Source organism: Cololabis saira, chromosome 8, assembly GCF_033807715.1.
Source record: "Cololabis saira isolate AMF1-May2022 chromosome 8, fColSai1.1, whole genome shotgun sequence".
In the NCBI taxonomy this organism is placed as follows: Eukaryota; Metazoa; Chordata; class Actinopteri; order Beloniformes; family Belonidae; genus Cololabis; species Cololabis saira.
This window is the reverse complement of record NC_084594.1, coordinates 38,647,987-38,672,301: the sequence shown is the minus strand read 5'-3', so window position 1 is coordinate 38,672,301 and position 24,315 is coordinate 38,647,987. Positions and strand designations below refer to the sequence as shown.

The following is a 24,315-nucleotide window of genomic DNA, read 5'->3' as shown; positions in this document are numbered from 1 at the left end:
AAGGCAAGGCGTGTTATTTGTCACCTCGGGTCTGAAGGTGAGTTGAGGGGAGGGAAGGAGAGTCGGGAGGCATTATCTGCGAAACAAAACATAACCTCTGTGGGTGTGTAGAGTGGCGTATTGTCCTTACATCAGCGAGATTCATACGCCGTAGGACAGGTGTAATTTTCAAAACGAGGATGAGTGTTTTTTGGCCGAGTTTTGTTTCTTGCAAAGTCCCAGTTTGTCATCTTTGTGTCCTGTTGTTCAGAGAATGGACGATCCTTTGTGGTTCCGGACATACATTGATTTATTGCGTCCTCGGCTCCGAGGCTGAGTAACTTGCAGATCTCCTTGTCTCCCCAGTTACTAATCTTGCTAATATAGATCCTACCTGTGACATCCTGCTGCTGTTGTTACTCTGTTACTTTGTTTTAGTGACTTTGGTAGCGACGAAGCCGCTCCGCTAGATTGATGGTCGGACCGTTCAGCTGACACATTAAAGTCGGTCCTTGGTTGGATACGGGTTGCAACGTCAGACAACGTTAGATAACTAATTATGTAGCGCAGGCAAGCAACCATCATCCAACATCTAGTCCATGTTACCTTACTGTAAATAGATGTCAAGCCAACGTTAGGTTTTTAGCGTAAACCCAATTTTCAAATCTTTATAATAATCCAATCATAATCAAATGTTGGAATACAACGTTGTTCCAACCTCACACTAACTTCAGTTGTCCCGTATCGCTGGCAACGATGAACCAATCAGATAACAGGACGTAGTACGATGCTTACCTCCTCCACTTTTTTGTGGAAGGTGAATGATTTAAAATGTTTATTTTTCTGTATTAGTAACAACTGAACGATATTTTGAGTTATTGTGAATGAGCTGAATAAAGTTTGACTTACCAGACTGTTTTGTTTCGCTTTATGTATTTTTTATCATACGCCTTATAATCCGGTGCGCCTTATGGTCTACAAAATATGGTAGCTTATATTTTCAATGAATATGGAAAAGTTAAAAAAAAAGTAGCTGAGAAAGACTGTAATATGGGATCATTAAATATTTAGGTCATGCTCTATCTAAGTTATTATAAGATTTTATATAAAACGTGAATAGTGAAAATTCTAAATTTTTTCAAACAAAATCACGTGAGACATTTTACAGCAGAAGTTAAGCACTGTATAACGTGTGCTTTTCAGTTGCTTTTGATGTTGCGTGAGATGAGTGAGGTTTTACAATTTAACCTGAAATTCAAATAGTTTAGCTGGAAAATGATGTCGTATTTTACAATTTTCTCCACAAAGCTATATTTGAAGAAGGCCAAATGTGACATCACTGGCTTGGTCGTTAACGAACCCAATTTGTCCTTCAGTGGTTTCAGGTGATGTGAAGTCGATATTCCTAGTTAAATGTATTGCTCATTATCTTTTTTATGGAAGGGATCAATGAACAGAGAAAAAGAAGGGGTTTGAATTTGTATTATTTGTATTATCTAAATGCTCAAATAACCAAAGGATAGGAATAAACCCGTCTATTATCGTATCTATTATGCTGCTGGTTATCTGTGCAAAAACGTTTCAGCTGTTAGGCCGGGGGAGTCTTCACTGACCACTTTACCTGTTAAGAGGAGCTGGAAGGCTTTAGTGACTGAGAAGTTTGTTCATGGCAACACAAATCGGCTAAAGCCGGACACTTTGCCATCAGTGTTCAATTTCAAGGACTGCAGTGATGGAATACCGACAGACTAGTCCTTGTTGAATTGACAGGTGTTTCTCTCCACCGCAGAGAAAGGGCACATAAACGAGCTTGCCAGTCAAAAGGGTGAAAGCTAGATTTATTTCTACATGTCTAGATTAATTTACTAGACCTTGGGGGCAGATTTAAGTACAAGTGACGTGGCCAGCTTCCCAGGGCGGCATCTAGACAGGGATGACATAAGCACTGCAAAAAAAACCAAAAAGTTGTTTATCACTAATTTACACATCAGTTCAGTTATAGTCTTGTAGGGATATTTTCTGGGTTGACGAGGGAAGTAGGCACCCTTATTGACTAGACACTGATTAGTTGGTGTCTGAGTAACAGCTGTAAAGACAGTAGGTGGTTTGTCAGACACCAGGATGCTTCAGGATCTTTTAATGCAGTTCAGAGCAAAACAGTGTTGGGCCACAGTCCTGTGTTGAACATAGAAAGACTTGATTTCAATTCTGAGGCCTAGTTCTGAGGCCTAACTCTGAGGCCTGCCTTGATTTCTTACAGCCAACCGCTCGAAAGAAAGGAACCTCCATAATGACTCAAAGCCCCAGCAGGCTTTGCATTTACGGCCCTTCGGTGATAAGGAACAGAACCCTCATTGGGGATGGACCCCAAAACGCAGGAAGGACCGCTTGCCAATTTATGGTAGCCTGGACCCAGCTATAAAGAGCTATAAATTTGCTGTTTTTGCGATATTTAACCTTCAATTAAAAAAAAAAATCAATTTTATTTTGGACGATTGTTGCTAGGCGGTTTATCGTACAGACATCATTACAAGATTGAAAAACCCAGGACGCGTTGTACTACAACATATTTTAGTCTCATCATGCTAGCTATTGGGGCAAATTAGCCCCGCCCCTTCTTCTGATTGGTCGATATTTGATAGTCCCTATTCTCTGCCATAACTTTTGAACGGGTTGTGATTAAGACATGTGGGTGGTGTCATCGGACTCGGTAATCAGTACTTGACCTTCTTTGGCCTAAATTAGCCCCGCCCCTTCTTCTGATTGGTCAATATTTGATAGTTCCTATTTTCTGCCATAACTCTTGAATGGTTTGACATAAAGAGTCATGGATGGTGTCATCGGACTTAGTTTTGAGTCCTTGACCTTTGTTGGTGAAAATTGCACGTGCAAGGGCCCGTTCATCACTGCTTGCAGCTTTAATTATTAATAATTATCGAAAGACAATTATTAATAACTCTTTAATAACTGAAGCAGCACCCCCTTTGTGGCACAACAACGGATATGCATCTCTGCATCTCAGCGTCTGAGATCTAAATCCACGATACACCACCTAATCATATATCTATGCTCACTGTTCGTGTGTGTAAAAGCTAAAAGCTTGCCAAGTAAAATCTTTATAATATTCTTCAAAAATAGCTGCTTGTTGCTTAGTGCATTTAAAGTAAAAGTGGAGTTATTTGTCTTTATTTTACTCAAAAAAACTTTTAGGATGTTTTTGTGATATATCGTGATAACTCATTGATGTTATAAATATGCATTTATTTTTGTCCCTCACTTCCGTTTTTAATCTGCGTGGAGGAATGAAAGATGTTGTAATTTGTGTTCAACTGCAGCGCTGAGCAGTACTGATCAGACTGCTGAAAGTCCTGTCGGCCAAAATCTCTGCAAACAGGGTCAAAACAGATTAAATTTAGTCTGGAATGATTTCAGAATAGATTATCAACACTCTGAGCATCACAAAGTTGCACATTTGCTCTGGGGTTGTGTTTGAAATTGAATTTTAGAAAACTGATTGGATTAAAGCGAGACAGAGCTCCGTCCTGACGAGGACATTATCCCTGAAAGCACGATGTTTAAGTCCGCAGCGCTCAATCTTTAAAAATGAACAAACGTGCAGAAACATCATGCATATTTCAACATGTTTGATCAAATAAGTTCTCAGTGGTTTGCTCTGAGCGCCAAGGCATCTCGAAAAGTCGCTTTCATCATCATCATTATCATGATCTGAGCAGTTTTCCTTTCAGGCAGCAGCGGAATATCAAAGCACTGCGTTTGTGTTGGCTGTGAGGACATCAGAAGCTCACAGAGCTTGTTAGTGATGACAGCAGCCACTCTGGTCAGCTGCAGGTCACGTGATTTACATACCTGACAGGGCTGTTGATGATTCACAGCGGAAAACTGTCGGAGCATGGAGGGGGTTCTGACCAATCATCACCATTTACAGTCATGTGACACAAGACCTACCCATCTTTTACTTCCACAGTTATCAAAATGCAAATATTAAGGTGTACAGAGCTGTGCCTTTCCAACACCTGGGTCGATCTGACCACATCTGCCTGCTCCTAGTACCAGCTTACACCCCCATCAGGAAAAGGTCAAAACCCACCACAAACACTGTCCAGACATGGTCTGAGGGAGCCCTTTCTCAGCTACGCCCCTGCTTTGAACAGACAGAGTGGAATGTTTTCAATAACCAGGACCTGGCAGTATACACACAAACTGTTCTGTCCTACATCTCCTTCTGCATTGACACTGCCACTTCAACAAAACACACACGGGTTTACCAGTGTCTTTAAGTCAGGGGACAGGGCCCTCTACTGTACTGCAAGATCCAATCTCAACGGGGTCATCACAGAAGCTAAACAGGTCTACAAAAACATAATACAGGATCACTTCACAGAGAACAACACCAGGCAGGTGTCGAAAGGATCATAGCAGAGAACTTCAGAGGCAACAACACTCATTTAAAAGGCACTGCTGAACTGGATGAGGAGCTCAACTTCTTCTTTGCCAGATTTGCCAACCCTCTCACGTGTCTAACCCTATCACAGGCAATCAGTCATTGTTTGTACAAGGGCATGAAGTGAGACAGCTGTTTAAAGCAGTGAACCCAAGAAAAGCGGCTGGTCCAGACAACATCCCTGCTAAAGTACTCAGAGGTTGTGCTTTATGAACTTGCTGGTTTATTCACGGACATCTTTAACCGGTCACTTACAGATGCTGTTGTACCACCCTGTCTCAAATCATCCACCATTGTCCCAGTCCCCATGCAGCCCGCTATATCCAGCTTAAATTATTACAGACCCATCGCTCTCTGATACTGAAGCACATCAAGACCAGCCTCCCACCCACCCTTGACCCCCATCAATTTGCCGATAGGAAAAACAGATCCACAGAGGATGCCATCCCCACCCCCCTTCACTCTGCTGTACAACACCTGGAGCATGGAGGGACCTATGTACGGATGCTTTTTGTTGATTATAGCTCCGCCTTCAATACAATCATTCCGGACGTACTTATCAGAAAGCTGCTCCACCATGGTCTCTCCCCACACCTCTACTCTTGGATTATGGACTTTCACACCAGCTGCCCCCAGTCTGTCAGGCTGGGCCCCCATCTCTCCCCATCCATCACACTCAGCACTGGTTCCCCACAGGGCTGTGTGTTAAGGCCCTTATCATATTCTCTATACACATACAGTGGGTAAAGAAGAACCCAAAGATCACTGTGGCTGAGCTCCAGAGATTTAGTAGGGAGATAGGAGGAAGTTCCACAAAGTCAACTATCACTGCAGCCCTCCACCAGTCGGGGCTTTATGGCAGAGTGACCCGACTTTCTACCCCAGAATGACGGCCGCCCTGACTCATGAGAGATACCCCTTCTTCCACGGGCTCGGACAGGAGCAAGTTGGTGGACACACAACGTATCTGTGGCTTGTGCGTTACTGAGCCGCTCTTGTCAGATGAGGTCGAAGCCGATGTGTGAAACGATAGAAAACCTTTGGATACATCTCTCCCAGCCGAGATAAGTCATCTGACAGACGTGACAACAGCAGATATATCGGGCTGGTTTGTGTTTGATGCAGTGGCGGCTGGTGATGAAAAATTTTGGTGGGGCGCACTGGCGAGTGGGGATTACAACACAACTATAAACTCTACTTGAACATACATTTTTTTGTTATTTTTTATTACATATACTACATATACATATACATATACATATACTACATATACATGTAGCATATTTTACAAAAACATATTTTACATTTTTCAAGTAACAAAATAACATATCAAATTTAAAATCTTTCAAATAACAATAACATATTTGAACCATTTTTCAGACAATATCTGTCAATATCTCTATATAATAACTGAAAAAATGGTTCAAATATGTTATTGTTATTTGAAAAATGTTAAATTTGTTTTGTTGATGAGAAAATATGTTTCTCTATTTTTCTTATTTTTGTGAGGGGGATATATATTGTTTTTCGGCACTACCTTGTTCTCTATAGCTGATAACATGAATTACTACTATGTGGGATCAATAAAGTTCTTATTTTTGCCATCTCAGAAAATTAAATATATTATATTTGGTGCCTAACTGTTTCCCAAGTATATTAGTGCATGTGTGAATGAATAAATGAGACGTAAAACGTACATTTCTTTGTAGAGAGGCGCTTTATGAAAATAAGTCAGTTTACTTGTATTAGATTACAGCGCAGTCTTGCCACATCCAATATGGCGGCGGCGTTGACGTATCGCAGCAGCTCCATGGGGCGGATACAGATAGATGTCTATTGCTGTGACTCCGTTTGTACGCGAGTGACAGATGCAGTCGCGCGTCTACACTGTCAGGGGTGTGACTTTGATTGACAGCTCATGAATCAATCCGATTGGATGAAGAATGACAGAAAACACGCTGATTGGCCACGGGCGCAGAGAGCTGCGCCCGGAAGAGAGGCTTTGAGTTACCAATTAGAGACAAGCATGAAGTCACATGTAAGAAAAGTTTAAGAACATGCAATACACACTTTGGAAACACTTTGTAGAAACCTTGACACCAGACGGACACAAACTATACCACAGTGGCCGAGAAGATAAACATGTACATGGAGTAGGGTTCATTGTTCACAAAGACACAGCTGATGCTGTATTGGGATGTCAACCAATATCAAGTTGCATCATGACTATCCGCCTGAAAGCTGTTCCCATCAACATCACTATTATTCAAGCCTATGCTCCTACTTCAGACTATAAAGATGAAGAAGTTGAAGATTTCTACAATGAAGTGCAGAAAACACTAAATTAAGTGCCGAAGAATGACATCATAGTCGTACAAGGCGATTGGAATGCCAAGATCGGAGAGGATGCACAGGAAGACTGGGAAGGAACATGCGGGAAATATTGCAATCAGGCCACAAACGATCGAGGGCTCAGACTTCTTGAATTTGCGAAATATAATGACCTGAAGATCATGAATACTTTCGGCCCACACAAGCCTTCAAGAAGATGGACAAGGCATAGCCCAGGAGGAGAGTATGACAGCCAAATTGACTACATCATGATAAAGCGCCGATTCCAATCAAGCGTAAACATCGCTCAAACAAGGAGCTTCCCTGGCGCTGATGTTGGTAGTGATCATGACCTTGTTATGATGACGTTTGCACTCAGGTTGAAGAAGAACAAGAAACGAGGAAACATCAGAATCAAATTCGACGTTGATAAACTGAAAGATCCAAACATACTTAGAACATTCCAAGCAAATATAGGAGGAAGATTTGCACCTTTACTCATCTTGGATAACGACCAAGACCTCACACCTGATGACCTTGTTGAGACCTTCAACGAGACACTGTCAGAAGAAGCATCAAAACCACTCGGCAAACCTCGTGTCAAGAGGAAGAAGTGGATGACTGATGAAATACTTGCACTATGTGACCAACGCCGATCCTTAAAGAAGAGGAAGAAAGATCCAGAGGGTGGGAAACAATACAGAGAGACAAATCTAAAAGTTAAAAGAAGTATAAAAGAAGCCACAGAAAAATGGATCGATGATCATATCGATGATATCGAAAACAGCCTGAAACATAACAATAGTAAGAAAGCTTACAAGATTGTCAAGGATCTAACAGGCACAAAACAAGCAAGAGTAACTACAATTGAGAGCAAGGAAGGGAAATGTCTGACGGAGGAAAAAGAAATTCTGGAAAGATGGACCGAATACTGCTCTGAGCTATATACACATGAGGCCACAAATAAAGACCCAAATGTGCTGAACGTGCCTCCATCATCAAACAATGTCAGACACAGCATTTTAAGAGCCGAGATAATAGAAGCTGTCGCATCCCTGAAACCTGGAAAATCTGCAGGAATAGACAACATCACAGGAGAAATGGTTCAAGCTGGAGGGGAAGCAACTATAGACATGTTACTCCTCATCTGTAACAAAATCTTGCAGACAGGAGTGTGGCCAAAACCATGGACCCAGTCACTGGTCATCACCCTACCCAAAAAAGAAACTTGAAACTGTGTCAAAATTACCGCACTATTAGTCTAATAAGCCATCCCAGTAAAGTAATGCTAAAAGTCATCTTGAATAGACTTAAACCTGAGGCTGAAAAGATCATAGCGGAGGAACAAGCTGGCTTCAGACCAGGTCGCAGTACCGTTGAACAAATTTGCAATGTTAGAATACTCATGGAAAAGTATCTCCAGCACCAACAAGAGCTTCACCATGTCTTCATAGATTTTAAAAAGGCATTTGACAGCGTCTGGCATGAGGCCCTCTGGTCAACCATGAGGAAGTATAATATCAACAGCAACTTAATCAAGGTGATAGAGAACTTGTACAACAAGGCAACAAGTGCAGTCTTTTTTAACAACAATATTGGAGACTGGATCAGAACAACAGTTGGGGTGCGACAAGGATAACTACTCTCCCCAACCCTCTTCAACATCTTCCTCGAAAGAATTATGAACGATGCTCTGGAGGACCACTTCGGAACAGTTAGCATTGGTGGCAGGCCTATCACCAATCTGCGGTTTGCCGACGACATCGATGGACTAGCTGGAAATGAATGTGAACTGGCTAGCTTGGTGGAACAACTGGACAAAGCCTTGACCAACTTTGGCATGGAGATTAGCGCTGAGAAAACCAAGATTATGACCAACAGCAAAGAGTCATCGAAGAAAGAAATAAAGGTCAACGGTCAAATACTTGAAAGTGTTACAAAATTCAAATATCTAGGCTCAATAATCTCCGACGAAGGATCAAAGCCTGAAATACTGTCCAGAATAGCCCAGACTACAGCTGCTCTGACCAAACTTAAACCCATCTGGAACAATAAGAACATTGCTATTAGCTCTAAGATCAGACTGCTACGTTCCTTGGTCATGTCAATTTTTCTCTATGCCTGTGAGTCATGGACACTAAATGCTGATACTGAAAGAAGAATCAGAGCCATGGAAATGAGGTGCTATAGAAGACTACTTGGTATCTCATATAAAGATCATATCACAAATGAGGAAGTGAGAGGAAGAATCGAAAATGCCATTGGACCACATGTTGACCTTCTGACCGCCGTTCGACAACGGAAACTGAGATGGTATGGGCACACTACTCGCTCATCTGGCCTTGCCAAGACCATCATGCAGGGTACCGTAAATGGGGACAGAAGGGGAGGGAGGCAGAAGAAAAGCTGGGAAGATAACATCAAAGAATGGACGGGACTTGAGCTGAGCGATACCTTACGGAAAACTGAAGATAGAGAGGAATGGGAAGCTGTGGTTCGGAGATCCGCTGCTGCGCCCCGACGGATTCTAATCTAAGGGACAGGACAGGACAATACACACTCATTTGGCCGGCGCCCCTCGCCATTGAAACCTATGTATTTCGGTCTGCACAAAAAACAACTCTGAATAAACCCAGTATGGGATGGGAAGGCTTAAAAAATTAAGTCAGACACATTTTATGAGTGCACAGATGTGATAATTACCTTTTATTAGTAATGTATGTGTACTGTGTCTATATATATATTTTTTCCCTGTAATTTTAATGGGGGCGGCGCCCTAGTGCTCCCTATTGACAAGCCGCCACTGGTTGGATGGAAGGAAGCCTTTCCTCAGTGCAAGACATATGAAAGCTATATAAAAGAAGACATTTCATAAATGTAATTTATACATTTATGAATTAAATTTTGATTTTCATTTATAATTTAATTCATATGAAAGCCATATGAAAACCCGCATAGAGTTTGCCCAGACTATGAGAAATAAGATTCTCTGGTCTAATAAGAGCAAGATTGAACATTTTGGTGTTAATTCTAAGTGGTATGTAAATGCAGGCACTGCTCATCACCTGCCCAATACAATCCCAACAGTGAATCATGGTAGTGGCAGCATCATGCTATGGGGGTGTGTTTCAGCTGCAGGGACAGGACGACTGGACTGAAGATGAATGCGACCAATTACAGAGATATCCTGGAGGAAAACCTTTTCCAGATTGCTCAGGACCTCAGACTGGGCTGAAGGTTCACTTTCCAACAAGACAATGACCCTAAGCACACAGCTATAATAACAAAGGAGTGACTTGGGAACAACTCTATGACTATTCTTGACTGACAAAGAGGGACAAATTTAAAGGGGTCTGAATACTTTCCAAACTCACTGTGCGAGGCTCACCCTCCCATCCCACCAACTCCATTATTAAATTTGCAGACAACACCACAGTAGGCAGTCTCATATCAGAAGATGAGTCGACCTAAAGAGACCAAATCTGCAAACTGACATGGTGGTGCTCATCAAACAATTTGTCACTCAACACAAAGAAAGAAAACAATTCATCCTTGACTTCAGAAAGAACAGGGCTGGTTTGTGTTGGATGGAAGGAAGCCTTTACTCAGTGCAAGACATATGAAAGCTATATAAAGGAAGACATTTAATTAAATTTAATTCATAAATTTAATTTAGAAATGTATGAATTAAATTTCAATTTTCATTTATAATTTAATTCATATGAAAGCCATATGAAAACCTGCATAGAGTTTGCCCAGACTATGAGGAATAAGATTCTCTGGTCTGATGAGACCAAGATTGAACATGTTGGTGTTAATTCTAAGTGGTATGTTTGGAGAAAAGCAGGCACTGCTCATCACCTGCCCAATACAATCCCAACAGTGAATCATGGTGGTGGCAGCATCATGCTATGGGGGTGTGTTTCAGCTGCAGGGACAGGACGACTGGACTGAAAATGAATGCTGCCAAGTACAGAGATATCCTGGAGGAAAACCTTTTCCAGAGTGCTCAGGACCTCGGACTGGGCTGAAGGTTCACTTTCCAACAAGACAATGACCCTAAGCACACAGCTAAAATAACAAAGGAGTGACTTGGGAACAACTCTGTGACTATTCTTGACTGACAAAGAGGGAAAAATTTAAAGGGGTCTGAATACTTTCCAAACCCACTGTGCGAGGCTCACCTTCCCATCCCACCAACTCCATTATTAAATTTGCAGACAACACCACAGTAGGCAGTCTCATATCAGGAGGAGATGAGTCGGCCTACAGAGACCAAATCTGCAAACTGACATGGTGGTGCTCATCAAACAACTTGTCACTCAACACAAAGAAACAAAACAATTCATCCTGGACTTCAGAAAGAATAGAACTGATCATCAACCTGTCTGCATAAATGGAGAATATGTGGAAATCATTCACCGTCACATCCACAGGACAGCGCGGGAAATTCGGGACCGAATTGCAGCACATTTTGCAGCACATAGCCTGTTCAAGGCAAAGGAGAGATACACTAGAGGGCTCATTCTTTTTGGTTTGGAACGCTTCATCTGACATTATTACTAGAAAACTTAAAATGTATACAGATTTTTTTCATAAATCTTGCCACAATCCGGCCTCAAGCTCCTTTTAAATGATGATTTTATTATGTAAAGCACTTTGCATTACTATTGTATGAAAAGTTATATATAAATAAAGTTTGATTTGATTTACAGCTGTTGGTAGGGAGGATCTTCTGTAGCAGTCTACGCTGCAGCGAACTTGAAGAAGACTCCATAATGCAGTATCTACAATGTAGAGTCTGCGTTGCTGAATCACTGCATTGTGATGAGGATACTCAGGGTTGTCCATGATCTTCTTTATTTCAAGTATTCCCCTTTAGCAATATCAGCTCCGATGCTGGCTCCGATGCTGCTCCCCCAACAGGTGACTGCAGATGTGATTACACTATCCAAAACAGACTTTTACAAGATATAAAACATCTTGCTGCAAATACCGAAGGAACTAAGCTTCTTCATGATGAAAATTCTGGTCTGTCCCCTTCTTATCAGCATCATTAGTTTCATGCCAGTGAGGTATTTATATTCCTCAACCACCTCCATTTCTTCTCCTATGAAGGAAAAAAGTATTTGACTTAATCCTGCCTTTCCTATAATCCACAATCATCTCATTTGTTTTATTCACATTGAATATGAGATGATTGTTCCAACACCATGCCACAAAACGGTCCACCAGTTCTCTGTACTCAGTCTCTTGTACATCACTGATACAGGACTGTACTGGAAGTCTGATGTGTACAGCGTGAAGAGGAATGGTGAGAGTACTGTCCGTGATCAGACAACCTTTCAGTCTCACAAACTGTGGTCTGTTTGATTGTGGAGAGATCCACCTGTGTCTTCTGGAGTTTCTTACGTAGTAATGCAGGCTGGATGGTGTTAAATGCGCTTCAGAAATCGAAGAGCATGGTGCTTTCAGTACTGCCTGCTTCGTCCAGGCGACTGTGGGTTCATTGAAGCTGGTGTATGATGGCATCTTTGACTCCAACCCCACGACAATAAGAAAACTGCATTGGGTCCTGGAGGGTGTTTGTGTTTGGAGGGTGCTTTTTCAGGTTGGCCAATAAAAGTCTCTCCAGGACTATTGGGATGTAAGATTTTAGGGCTACAGGTCTATAGTCAAGGAGATTTCCAATGCCCTCCTGGGATATGGTCATGTGTGGAGCCATGTGCCTGCTTCTTTTGTTTGCTACGATGCAGGACAGAAACTTTCAAGTTGTACAGAGCCAGGTTATATGCTATTTTTGGATGGGTTTGCCCCTTCCTGGGGGTCCTTCATAATGAGGATAGTTTGGCCTTGGGTTAACCATGTTGGGTGAGTCATATCTTTTATCTAATTAGATTTTCATCCACTCTCTCTTGCTTTTGTTTTCAGGTTTCCACATTGTGCCTTCTTTGACCCCACTTTCCTCCAAACTAAGAGCTCCTTTCCTGTCACACTGATTCTTTTATGATCAAGTGTTAGTGAGGGTTGTCCTGCAGAAAAAGTTAGCAGCTACATCTCTGCAACACAGAAACTACATCAGCGGAAAGTGCTCCTTGAGCCCAAGCGAGTGGGGTTGTCACACGACGATTACCATTCTAAAGTTGATGCCAGGAGTGTTCCCGACATTGTTAGAGTCCGACTAAAACTCAGTCTAAATGAGACTAACATCTTCCCCATTTCTGCTCTGCATCAAAGTACATGTATGAAGTTGAGACAACGGGGATCCGAGCATTTATCACTCTGACATCTAGTTTTGTCATTTATCTGCACTTTGACATTAACACTTAAACATCTACTCTTCTTTTCGTTGTGACAGATCAAAACATTGATAAATAACAACAAAAAAGTGGCTTTATAAAGTCATTTATTTATTTGTTTAACATACTTGAACAGATTCAGTCCTAGCCATTTACATTCTCCACCATCTTGATAGCTCATGATTGGTTGAAGGGACTACTTCACCCCCCATGGACTATGACCACCCCAGGGGACAAAACTAGGACGCTCAAAACAGTTGTTGTTGGCGAGTTGAGATTGAGTTCTTCTCCATATGTACATATATTCATATATATAGATAACCACATTTATCTGTCTGTTTATTTGAACTTGTAACCAATCCATCATGTTGTTTATTTGCCGTACTCAAACCAGTCCAGATTAGAATTTACTTTCAGGTGAGAGATTGATAAATACAATTTATTTTTCCTTTGTAATCAAAGGTGGTGCCCCAACGAGTTTATTAAATTAAGTAGAATCGCTAAACCTGAATGCTGAAAAGTCCCAAAAAGTATTTTCTTATACAGGTCTACTCACCTGCTGATGATCAGTCCAAGAAGCACTACACATAAAAGAATAATGGATTAAAAGCGGGTTTACCAACGCACATGTACATGACTGTTGCGGTTCCATGTCTGCTTTCTTCGATAAACCTCTCCTTGCTGTATTTTTTCTTGTGTTCTATCCTCAGCTACACACAACCTTCACAAAGAATTTTCAGGTTTAAAACTTAAAAAATGTTATACCTGTTCTTTTACAAACATCTTGACAGTTTTCTCTGGTAATCGTCCACCATCCACTTTTTCAGAAAAGAGCCTCCTCCCTGTTGAAGCGCCCTCATCTCAGATTCAGCTGCAGCTCTCTGCATTGCATATGAGCTCCGGCAGAGGTGATCTGGGACCGCTCACATGAATTAAACATTGAGTTTTCTGAGGCCAGCGCCAGCAGTCAGGTCGCATATTTACAGCCGGGCGCAGAAATTTGCTGCACGGGGACTAAATTACCTCCACACAGTCGGACAATATGGACGAGATTCAGGGCATATTCAATTTAAAACTGAAAGCCTCCCAACCGTGTTGATAAACTTCACTAAAACAAAGAATGAAGAATGAGGACGTAGCTGTGTTAGCATAGAAATGTTTCTGATAATGGGTGAGTGGATTTCAAGTAAAAACATTGGGCTCCTGAATGAGCTTCGGCTGATGGGTGCTTCTTTATCTCAGGTGAAGTCAAATTTGTTACAGATCCACTAATGGCCTCTTGGGATTGAGCCTAAACTGAGTCAATCTCCACTGGCCTCCTTGTTAGAATGTCAACCTGGCAACTGGCCACTTCCTCAAACTCTCCCAGAGGAATATAGAAGTGTTCCAAGGCCAGTTAAGAAATATACTCTTTCCGACATGTCCGATGGTTTTCACCAACCATCAAATGTTCAGGTTGAATCCTTAGCAGAAGTCCCTTGTAGTTCCTCAATTGGCCAATGGATGCTGGCTCCAAAAGTGAGCCAATCTCCATTAACTCCCATATTAAAAAGTCCAACATTAAATCAGAAATAAACATATTTACAGCCTTATTTACAACGCTTTTGGTTTCCACTGTTTACATTTTTTTGTAACATCTCATGGGAATTTATATAAAGCATATGGTTGATTGGCAGTTGGCTCATCCAATGACAAACCATTATCACTTCCTCATCAGCCGTTATCACGCTATGAAACTAAGTGAAGTAATCGGTAGTTTATAGGCTTCCCAGCTTTGGCTATAAAAAGTGTACCAACTTACCTTGGTGCCAATGGAGTCCATACATAGGTCCATGTGATGTGGAACGGCACGTGGACCTCCTGTTTCCAATGTTTTTTTGGTGGCAACATCCAAAAGGATCACTGCATTCACTAAGCTTCTCTTTTGACCCTTCCAGACCAATCCACAGCCAATCACACTAGTCTATTAGTAAAATGAACAACACATCAAAACATATTCTCTTATAATATGAATGTTATTTTATGTTCTGTTAGGTCTGTATTTGGTAATCACTAAGTAGCAAATGAGATAATAGCTAGGCATTGGCCAAACTGGCCTCCAATCAAAAGATCATGTCCTATGTTTATTTGTTGCTTTACCTGATGTGTTGAAAAACAATTCCCCTGTACAGCTGTCATAAATGTGAAATCTATTGAGACAGAACAACATCTTTTTTTTTTAACCAAGCTGTAAATATGTTTATTTGTGCTGTAAAATTTGACATCTTAATTTGGATGACAGTGGAGATTTACTCACTTTTGGAGCCAGCCCCCAGTGGTCATTCAAGAAATTGCAACTTTTCAGTCTTTTTGTTGGAAAGTTGGGGCTTGTTATGGTGCCCTCCCTGGATTCTGGACTGCTCCGCTTTCCATCTGGCCTGGGGAGTGGGGGGCCATCGCCTGCACTGACCTGTGTTCGTTAGGGGGTTGACTGGCTGAATGGTTCCTGATGGATTGGAGAGAAAATCCAGAACACTGGTGGAAGTCTGCTGCATGACACTGACCCAACATACCAGTACCTACTGTGATTCAGCCTGTAGTACTGGTTGCTGAACAAGTGTTGGAGGCTTTATGCCTCACTGCTTTATGTATCTCTGCTGGACTGATTCAGCTTTCCTATGAACTAGGGGTTTACATCCAACATTACACTACCACACAACCATTTGCACACACCACACCATGGTACACAAACATCAAATGCATTATCAAACAACACACCACATATATCACTGTCTTTTGTGTTTGTCCTTCTTTGCTTCACTTTTAGTGATTTTAATCCTTTCTGACAGAATCAGTCTCAGCTCTCAGTCCCAATTTTGGCACTGACCCACCATGATGTATTGCTCTGACCCAACATAATATATGCAAACAGTTGTACATTAAAAACAAAGGAATGTTGGTGCTTGCTCCTTTTGGTAAGCATCGCCCTCTTACTCTAACATTGTAAACGCTGCACAATTGGATGGATGGTAGTGAAAGGAAGAACGTGGAAAAAATTTAAAGTCTAGCATGCCACAGCATGTGAATAGAGAAGAAAAGGAGAGGAATGCAGAGTGCATGCAAGCAAAAAAGGGCACAGAAGGATTAATATTAGGCTTTTGCTGAGATGTTAATGATACCAAATAATATTTAATCCATTAAAATAGATGATTATCTGTAATAATATAGAATAAGAATATCATACAGCATAACTTCCCTCAGCTCTTTCTGCTGCTACTCACCCAAACAATCAATGACAGTTAGTGTAACGTTGTTATATTATATATCATATCTCATAAAATTAACATGATGGAACCGGAGTCTCTTTATAAAGACACACAAAAATGCAATATTCATTTCAGTTTAATTCTGTTTTATTTATATAGCATCTATTTCAATGCAAATTATCTCTAGGCATTTTTTCAGAGACCCAGAATATTACTCCTGAACAACTATTAAAGAAAATCTCCTCTTCATCATACTGTGAGTGCAATTTGATAGCTTTTATAAATCTATAAATAGTTTGTGTTTCATCTTTTATTTACAGTACCAAACAAACGGACTAATATAAGATAAAAACAGGTTTGGGAATTTAATGCCAGCTACACACTCAGAAAAAAAGTTGGGATCTACCATTCTGGTTGGTAATCCTTATTTATTTTTTATTCATGCTTTTAATCCTTGGGAAACTGAGGACGATAATCATTATTTTTGCAATTTCACAAAAAGGGATCTGTAGCTTAATAGGATCTTATGTGAAATCCTGAGGAAGAGGTTTCCTCTATATAGGCCTCCATCAGGTGTAGGCAACCCTGGCCCTAAAGAGCCCCAGTCCTGCATGTCTTAGATGTCTCCTTGCATCACCACATATTAGCCATAATGAGCTTCTCATCCAAGGGCCTAATGCATAAAGAGTGCGGCACACAAAAAATGTGTGTTCGCCACTTTCTACGCTCACGGTCGGATGTTAAAAAAGTGATTTCAACGTGAAAAGTTGCGGTCCTTCACGCACACATCAAGGCTGGCGTATGCACATTTCTGAGGTTTTGTCCGTTGGTGACACTCACTGGTGATGCAGTAAAGTCCAGAATATGAGGAAACGTGATTAGTCAACAATAAGTTCACGACCACACGTGAAGGACACGACAGTCCCCACATCACCAAATAAGTTACACACAAGTCAAACTGCAACAATTTCACAATCAACCACATGGTCTGAACATACAATTAAAGTTAGGAGCACAACGATGGAATCTGCAAATCACAATGGCAGCCTATATGTGTGATGATGCAGGGAAATATATAAAACATGCAGGACAGGGGGTCCCGAGGAACAGGGTTGAAGACCACTGGTCTAAAGGGTTATGAAGTGTATATTGAGAGCCTGAACAAGGGTGTTTTTCTTTGTTCAGACTCCTCAGTCACTTGAAACTTTCAAAGCTCAGACCCAAACCTTTCATTGATACTCCTGACTGGTTAAAGTATTCTTTTCAAGCCTTCATGACTATTTGGATCCTTTGTCTTATCAGGTGGAATCTGCATCGCTCAATCCCTGAGGATTCCCCATGACCACAAACCATCTGACTTCGATAAAATCATCCGTTTGCTGCTGGACACCCGCAATGCCAGGGCAGTCATTCTGTTTGCCAATGATGATGACATCAGGTAGGTGATCCACAATGCATGAATGATAAACTGAGCGAGTTAAAAAAAAAAAAATGAACCCCACATGTTCCCTGGTACATTCACTGTTTACAGACATGAAGGACATTCACCTGGAAATAAATTAAATTAAATAAAAATTGTATTGCCTTAAATTTGAATGGTCTTTCTATTCTTTATTTACATTTAGATTATTATTTGTAATTTTTTTTTCAAATTTAAAGGTATTACTTAAATGTAATTACTTTGATTTTTTTTTTTACTGATGTATGAAAAAAAGAAAGGATGCAATATGTGGCTCTTGTAGACCAAGATGTACCTTGAATGAGTAAGGATCAAGAGAGAGCAGTTTTAAAAATAATGAAGGATGAAACGACTTTCTAGTTTCTAACTCAAGTGTTCAACAACATCTGGAGAGTGAAAGAATTCCTGAGGAAGAAGGAAAAGTTAGGGCTGATTTCCAAGAACAAGAGTGATGTCAAAAATGTCTACTACTGCTTCTTCTTCAGAAGGATAAAACTGATGACCCACATAATAAAAATCAGGAAAAAAGTAGTGAAAGGTAGATAAAGAGATATGGTTATGATGAGTGAGCAGCAGTATGATTTTCGTGCAATAAAAGAGCACTACAGATGCAGTGTTGCAGCTATGAGAATGCTGAGTGTGCGGCAGGTGCAACAGAGTGGTTTCAGGGAGAAGGAGGATGCTTCAAGGAGCCAACATAAGCGCCTTCTTGTTGCCGTGGCGATGGATAAGTTGACAGATGAGGTCAGACAGGAGTGTTTGAGAGGACACTGGGATATCTAATGAAAGTAGAGAGCAGGTGAAATGGTGAAGTTAAGAATAAAAAGTTACATTAAGGTACCATTTTATTTCTAAAACCTGATTATACAGGAGAGTAGGTTTCTAGGATGTGACTCAGTAGATGGTTGTGTTTGGATGCAGGGGACTCCTGAATGCCAGTAAGCGAACAGACAAAATCGGTCACTTACTGTGGATAGGATCTGACAGCTGGGGGGCCAAGAATGGTCCGGTCCACCAGCTGGAAGACGCTGCTGTCGGAGCCATCACCATCCTGCCCAAGAGGGCCACCATCAACGGTGAGTCCAGCTGGCTTTGTTTTTTTCTCAGGAAACAACTCAGTGGTATTGAAATATTTTATTTATATGATCAAAAACAATTATCAAAACATAAAAATTCCTCAGCTTTCTTTTGACATGGAAGGTAATTGTAGTTATGTTATTGTTTGTTTGTAAGTGACATCCCCACAGTCCACAGGTGTGAAAGTGACACCAACAATTTTATATATTTTTTACTGCTTCATATGCAAAAAGTGAACATATAAAAAATGTCCATTATGTGCAGTTGTTGAAAAAAGTCAGTAGTTCCACAAAGTTCCCTGATCAACAATCTCAGACCCATGACACAGCCCTGAGGAACACCCTTGATCACATTAATTATGGGCGTGGCAAAATCTCTCAACAGCGCCCCGACGCCAGATGCGGGACTGCGCATAACCTACATGCACGAAAATCGGTACCACATTCCTCTCTTTACGAGAAAAAAGGTTTCTTGGGACCCTACTCTAAAATGTACAAGTCTACAATTTTGTACCAAACATCCAAATGCCACACGTAGGTATTTTGCATACATCGGAATGTGCGATACTCCTCCCAGAGAAATTGTCCGGTGTGCTTTGAACTTTGCAAGCTTACTTTAATGCCTATGATGATGTCAGCTTATCAAAATCTTTTGTAGAAGTTAAACAGTGTGGGCGTGTTTGTTTTTCAGTTTTGCTAAATAGTAAAGTTTGTTGGTGCAACAGAGCTATTGATCGTTGACTGCTTATTTTCCTGGTCTGGACAGATCTATCGCCCCCTGCTGGAAACATAGAAATGTTCATACGTAAAAAGTAGCCACATTTTGCTTGCGTTACAATAGAATTTGACACACGACAAAAAGTTATTGAAAAGCTTTCCATTAGTCGAAAGGTCTGGGCGTGGTGGCCAACAGAAAATGGCTAACATTTTGATAGCTCATCACTTAGACCAAACTGTTTCAGACTCAGTGAAAACTTGTGCAATATACATAAAAATCTGTATGTTTGTTTGCAGTACAGGCCTGAACACATCTCCAGTGTAATGTACATTAACAGTTATAGCGCCACCTTCTGGCAAATGGAAATTACTTTTTTTGAACAATGTAACCTTGTTTCATTTGGTAGAGCTGATCCACACCAAACCTGTCCAGACAGTATAAAAACCCATTTGGGATTATATCAAAGTGAGAAACGTAACCCTGTCATTAACACTGTTGCCATGACAGGACGACAAAGTTTAATGTGTTGCCACAAATCTATAATTTGCCCTGACGTAAATACATCCTGTCAATTTTATTGATCTGGTCCAAAAACTGATTTATAGTGATCTTATTTTTAAAGGAGCTTGAGGCTCCTTTTAAGAAATGAGACTCTCTAGCGTCACCCTTCACCACGACGGCCGTCGGGGGTACTTCAGCCAACAGCAAAGCCGGCACGGGAGAACGGGGAGAACGTGCATGCAGCGTCATGTGACGTCACATCCGCAGCCCAGCGCGGGAAATTTGGGCGTGAATTGCAGCACATTTTGCAGCACACAGCCTGTTCAAAGCAACGGAGAGATACACTAGAGGGCTCATTCGTTTTGGTTTGGAACGCTTCATCTGACATTATTACTAGAAAACTTAAAACGTATACAAATTTTTTTCATAAATCCTGCCTCAATCCTGCCTCAAGCTCCTTTGACTGTGGAGTTAACATTATTTTTCTATGAAATTATATTTTTAGGCAAGAGAGTTAAAATAAAGCCAAGTTGTTACGCTTCATGCCAAGACCATGTGGAAATATTTTCACATTTTTATGAAACATCCTTGATTTTTAACAAATATTTTTGTTCTAAATCTCAAGGATTACGCAGGGATATGAGGTGTTAAATTTGGTTAGTGTGACATTCCTTATTTGGAAGTGTGGGGGGGTGGAGACACCAGTGAAAGGATAACACAGCACAGCAGTCTGGTGGATGTCAAGGCATGAATGAGCTTCTCTAAATCAGGACATCAGGGACCTCATGTACAAAGAGTGCATGGATTTCAACGTGATTCCATGCGTGGAATTCTTGCGTACGCAAAAAAAATTCAGATGTTCAAATCTTTGAGGACACCCAAATCCACACATGTTTTTTTGAACATCACAATCAACATGGAATTGAGTGTATATGCGGGAGCACGACACTCCACCCTGTCTTCTCTCTCAAGTAGATACATTTGAATATGATAATGAGTATAAGTATCCATTAAAAACCACTCATCTTTTACTTGCAAAAACAAGTAAAACAAATAAAAATTACCGTATTTTCGCGACCATAAGGCGCAACTTTTTTTTTTTTTTTTTTTTTTTAAATGTGCCGGGCGCCTTAAGAAACGGTGCGCCGTGTCTATTACCTGAATTACGGTAATGTAAGGCCGGCCACCATGAGAACTGTAAAAAGAGAAGGGGCGGGTGAAGCCCCCGTGAGTTGCGACGTGAATGAGACCATCCACTGAGCTGTTTAATGCGGAAACAGATGATGAAAACTTTTAAGGATTTGCTTGATGTGTAAAATACAACCAAACTAAGTTTTGCTCCGCTCTATTTAAATAAGCACACTTGTGTGTGCGTGTTCTGCAGCGCGTGTGTTTTGCATGTCAGAACCGAGGATGCACCTGCCGTGGGTTTGCGGGTCCGATCACATTATAAACCCGGTACCGGATCCCGACATGCGCGGGTGTTTTTCGCAGCGCGACACACACTTACTGGTTTATGTGGCGCTTGCCTGGCGCAGCTGATGGACAGAAACTGTATGGGGATTTTTAAAATAAAAACTTTGCATAAGACGTTTCCAGCCGGAGTCATTATAAGGGCGAATGAAAAGAGGGGGCTGGATGAAAGGATGATGATCAAGAAGCTGAGACAGGTCTGGAAATTCGGACTGGCAGCTGAATTAACGGAGCTCCTGTCGCATACAACCCGGTACCGGCTCCCCGACAGCGCGTGTGTGTGAGCGGGTCCAGCGCGGCGGTCCCGGGACCCGGGACCGCCGCGGGACCAGCGCGGGGGGGGGGGGGGGGCGGACCGGGACCGGGACCCGGGACCCGGTCCAGCGCGAGGGAGCAGACGGGGAGCGGACCCGGTCCAGCGCGAGGGAGCAGACGGGGAGCGGGACCCGGGACCGCCGCGGTCGGGATTTTTAAAAGAAAAGCGTTCCCTAAAGAGACTTTTCCAGCCAGAGTGAAATGAAAAGGGCTGGATGGATGAGGAGATGATCAGTGGCTGAGACAGGTTTATGTGCAGCAACCCGGTGGTTTTTTTAAATTCTTTAATGCAGAAACAGAATATGAACCTTTGAAGGGTTTGATTGATGTGAAAAGTGAAATAAAATATCAAACTAAGTTTTGCTTCCGCTGTATTTTTAGCGCGTGTGTGTTCTGCAGCGTGCGTGTGTGCAGCTCCGTCTCCGTAGACGGCGCCTTTTGGGTCGGTGCGCCATATGTGTGTTTTAAAACCAAAAATGACACACAAAACTGAGGGTGCGCCTTTCCACACAGTGCGCCATATGGTCGCGAAAATACGGTAAAGCTGCAAGCAGCGATGAATGGGCGCTTGCGCGTGCAATTTTCACCAATAAAGTTCATGGACTAAAAACTAAGTCTGAAGACATCACCCACGACTCTTTATGTCAAACCATTCAAAAGTTAAGGCAGAAAAAGGGACTATCAAATATCGACCAATCAGAAGAAGGGGTGTGCGCTTTTTGGCGTCTATCGTCGCCACGGTAACACTTTTGACTGAGAAAAGTAATGCCAAAAAAAAAAAAGAGAGAGAGAAAAGATCGTTGGAGCATCTAGACGCGCATTTTGATGTATAACACACCTGGGTGCACGTCACGGTTCGGGCCATTTTCGGCTTTTGAGCGCACGTACACTTTTAGTATGGATCCTACACACTCTTTTATAAATAAGGCCCCTGGCTTTTATCTCGAGCAGTCGTCCCATACGGTCGTCATGGCAACTGAGAGATGTTCGACCTGTCAGCAGCTCCCATTGAAAGGTCCATGTTGGTCTGAACCGGAGCGTCGCTGGGACAAGTTCAGGGCAGCGATCCAGAAAGATCCTCTTGGTGACCTAAATCAGCTGAAGGTCCAATCTTCTTCTGAACCAGCAGATCAGTGTGGTCCCTGAAGACTCACTCCTGATCCTACCATCAGCAGTGGTTCTTAACTCCGGTCTTCGGGACCCCTCTGTCCTGCATGTTTAGATTCTAAAACAGGGGTCACCAACCCTGGTCCTCAAAAGCACCTATCCAGCATGTTGTAAGATGTTACCCTGCTTCAGCACACCATAATACAGGGAGCTGTGTCAACAACAGAACTATCCAGACCTTGCTGACAAGCTGATTACGACCATTAATTTGAATCAGGTGTGTTGTAGCAGGGAAACATCTAAAACAGTGGTCTCGGACTCCAGTCCTCTAGGGCCGCAATCCTGCATGTTTTAGATATCTCCCTGCATCCACACACCTGATTCAAATGAATGGTCGTCACCAGCTTGTCATCAAGGTCTGAATAGTTCTGTTGGTGTCACAGCTCCTTTTATCACGTTGTAAAGGTGAAAAGCCTCTATACCAGGGGTGTCCAAAGTTGGTCCTCGAGGGCCGGTGTCCTGCATGTTTTAGTTGTTTCCCTGCATCAACACACCTGATTCTAATTAACGGTCGTCTGGAGTCTGACGACCGCTCCTGCTCGCTTCCCTGACACCCGGTCTGACCTCACCCCTCATTGCAATATATAAATTACCAATTCTTTTTTTTTTTTTTTTTTTTTCCTAATATTTTTATCCCGGTTTTTTTTCCCATCTTTACCACCCCGTGCTCCTACCTAAGTGACAGTCCTGGGCATTGCCATCCTCTACCAACCCCGGGAGGGCCCTGCACTGAGCTCAGGTCTCCTCCTTAACCTGAGGAGTGAGCAGGCCGCATCTTTTCACCAGACAGGGTGGGGTTTCTCCGGCCGGACGTAGCGCGTGGAAGGATCCCGTTATTCCGGCCGGATCCTCCCCACCCCATCTAGCGCCCCGGTTGGCCAGAGGGGGCATGTATAGCCCAGGACTGTGTGCATGTTTTTGTGAGCGTAGCTCACATTAGCTACCCAAGGGAACACGGGGAGAACATACAAACTCCACACAGAAAGATCCTTTCGCCAACCCCACCCAGGGTGTGGGCACTGAAGTCATGGGGGAACTAACACGCACTTCAGCACCCACAGCGTCCCCCGGCGGAAATCGAACCCAGGACCTTCTTGCTGTGAGACCGCTGCACTACCAGCTGCGCCACCGTGCCCCCATTATCATGATATATTGTTTCATAGTGTATTATTATATTAAGTTATGAAATCTCATGGGATGTTAAACTATAATATTATTATATTGTTATATATTATAGTATGGTGATATCATTTTGTTATATGTTATAATATTATAAAAATTATTATGTTA

The 24,315-nt window shown here is 42.0% G+C and overlaps 1 protein-coding gene across 2 annotated transcripts in view; it reads left to right on the top strand.

Annotated features, from left to right (window-relative positions):
* grm7 (glutamate metabotropic receptor 7) overlaps positions 1-24,315 on the top strand; it is a 208,757-nt gene that overhangs the window by 115,017 nt on the left and 69,425 nt on the right. For both annotated transcript variants that reach the window (XM_061727974.1, XM_061727975.1), the window contains exons 3-4: positions 17,619-17,754; positions 18,697-18,851. In XM_061727974.1, the coding sequence (XP_061583958.1) occupies positions 17,619-17,754; positions 18,697-18,851 (291 nt within the window). The remainder of the gene's footprint in view (positions 1-17,618; positions 17,755-18,696; positions 18,852-24,315) is intronic.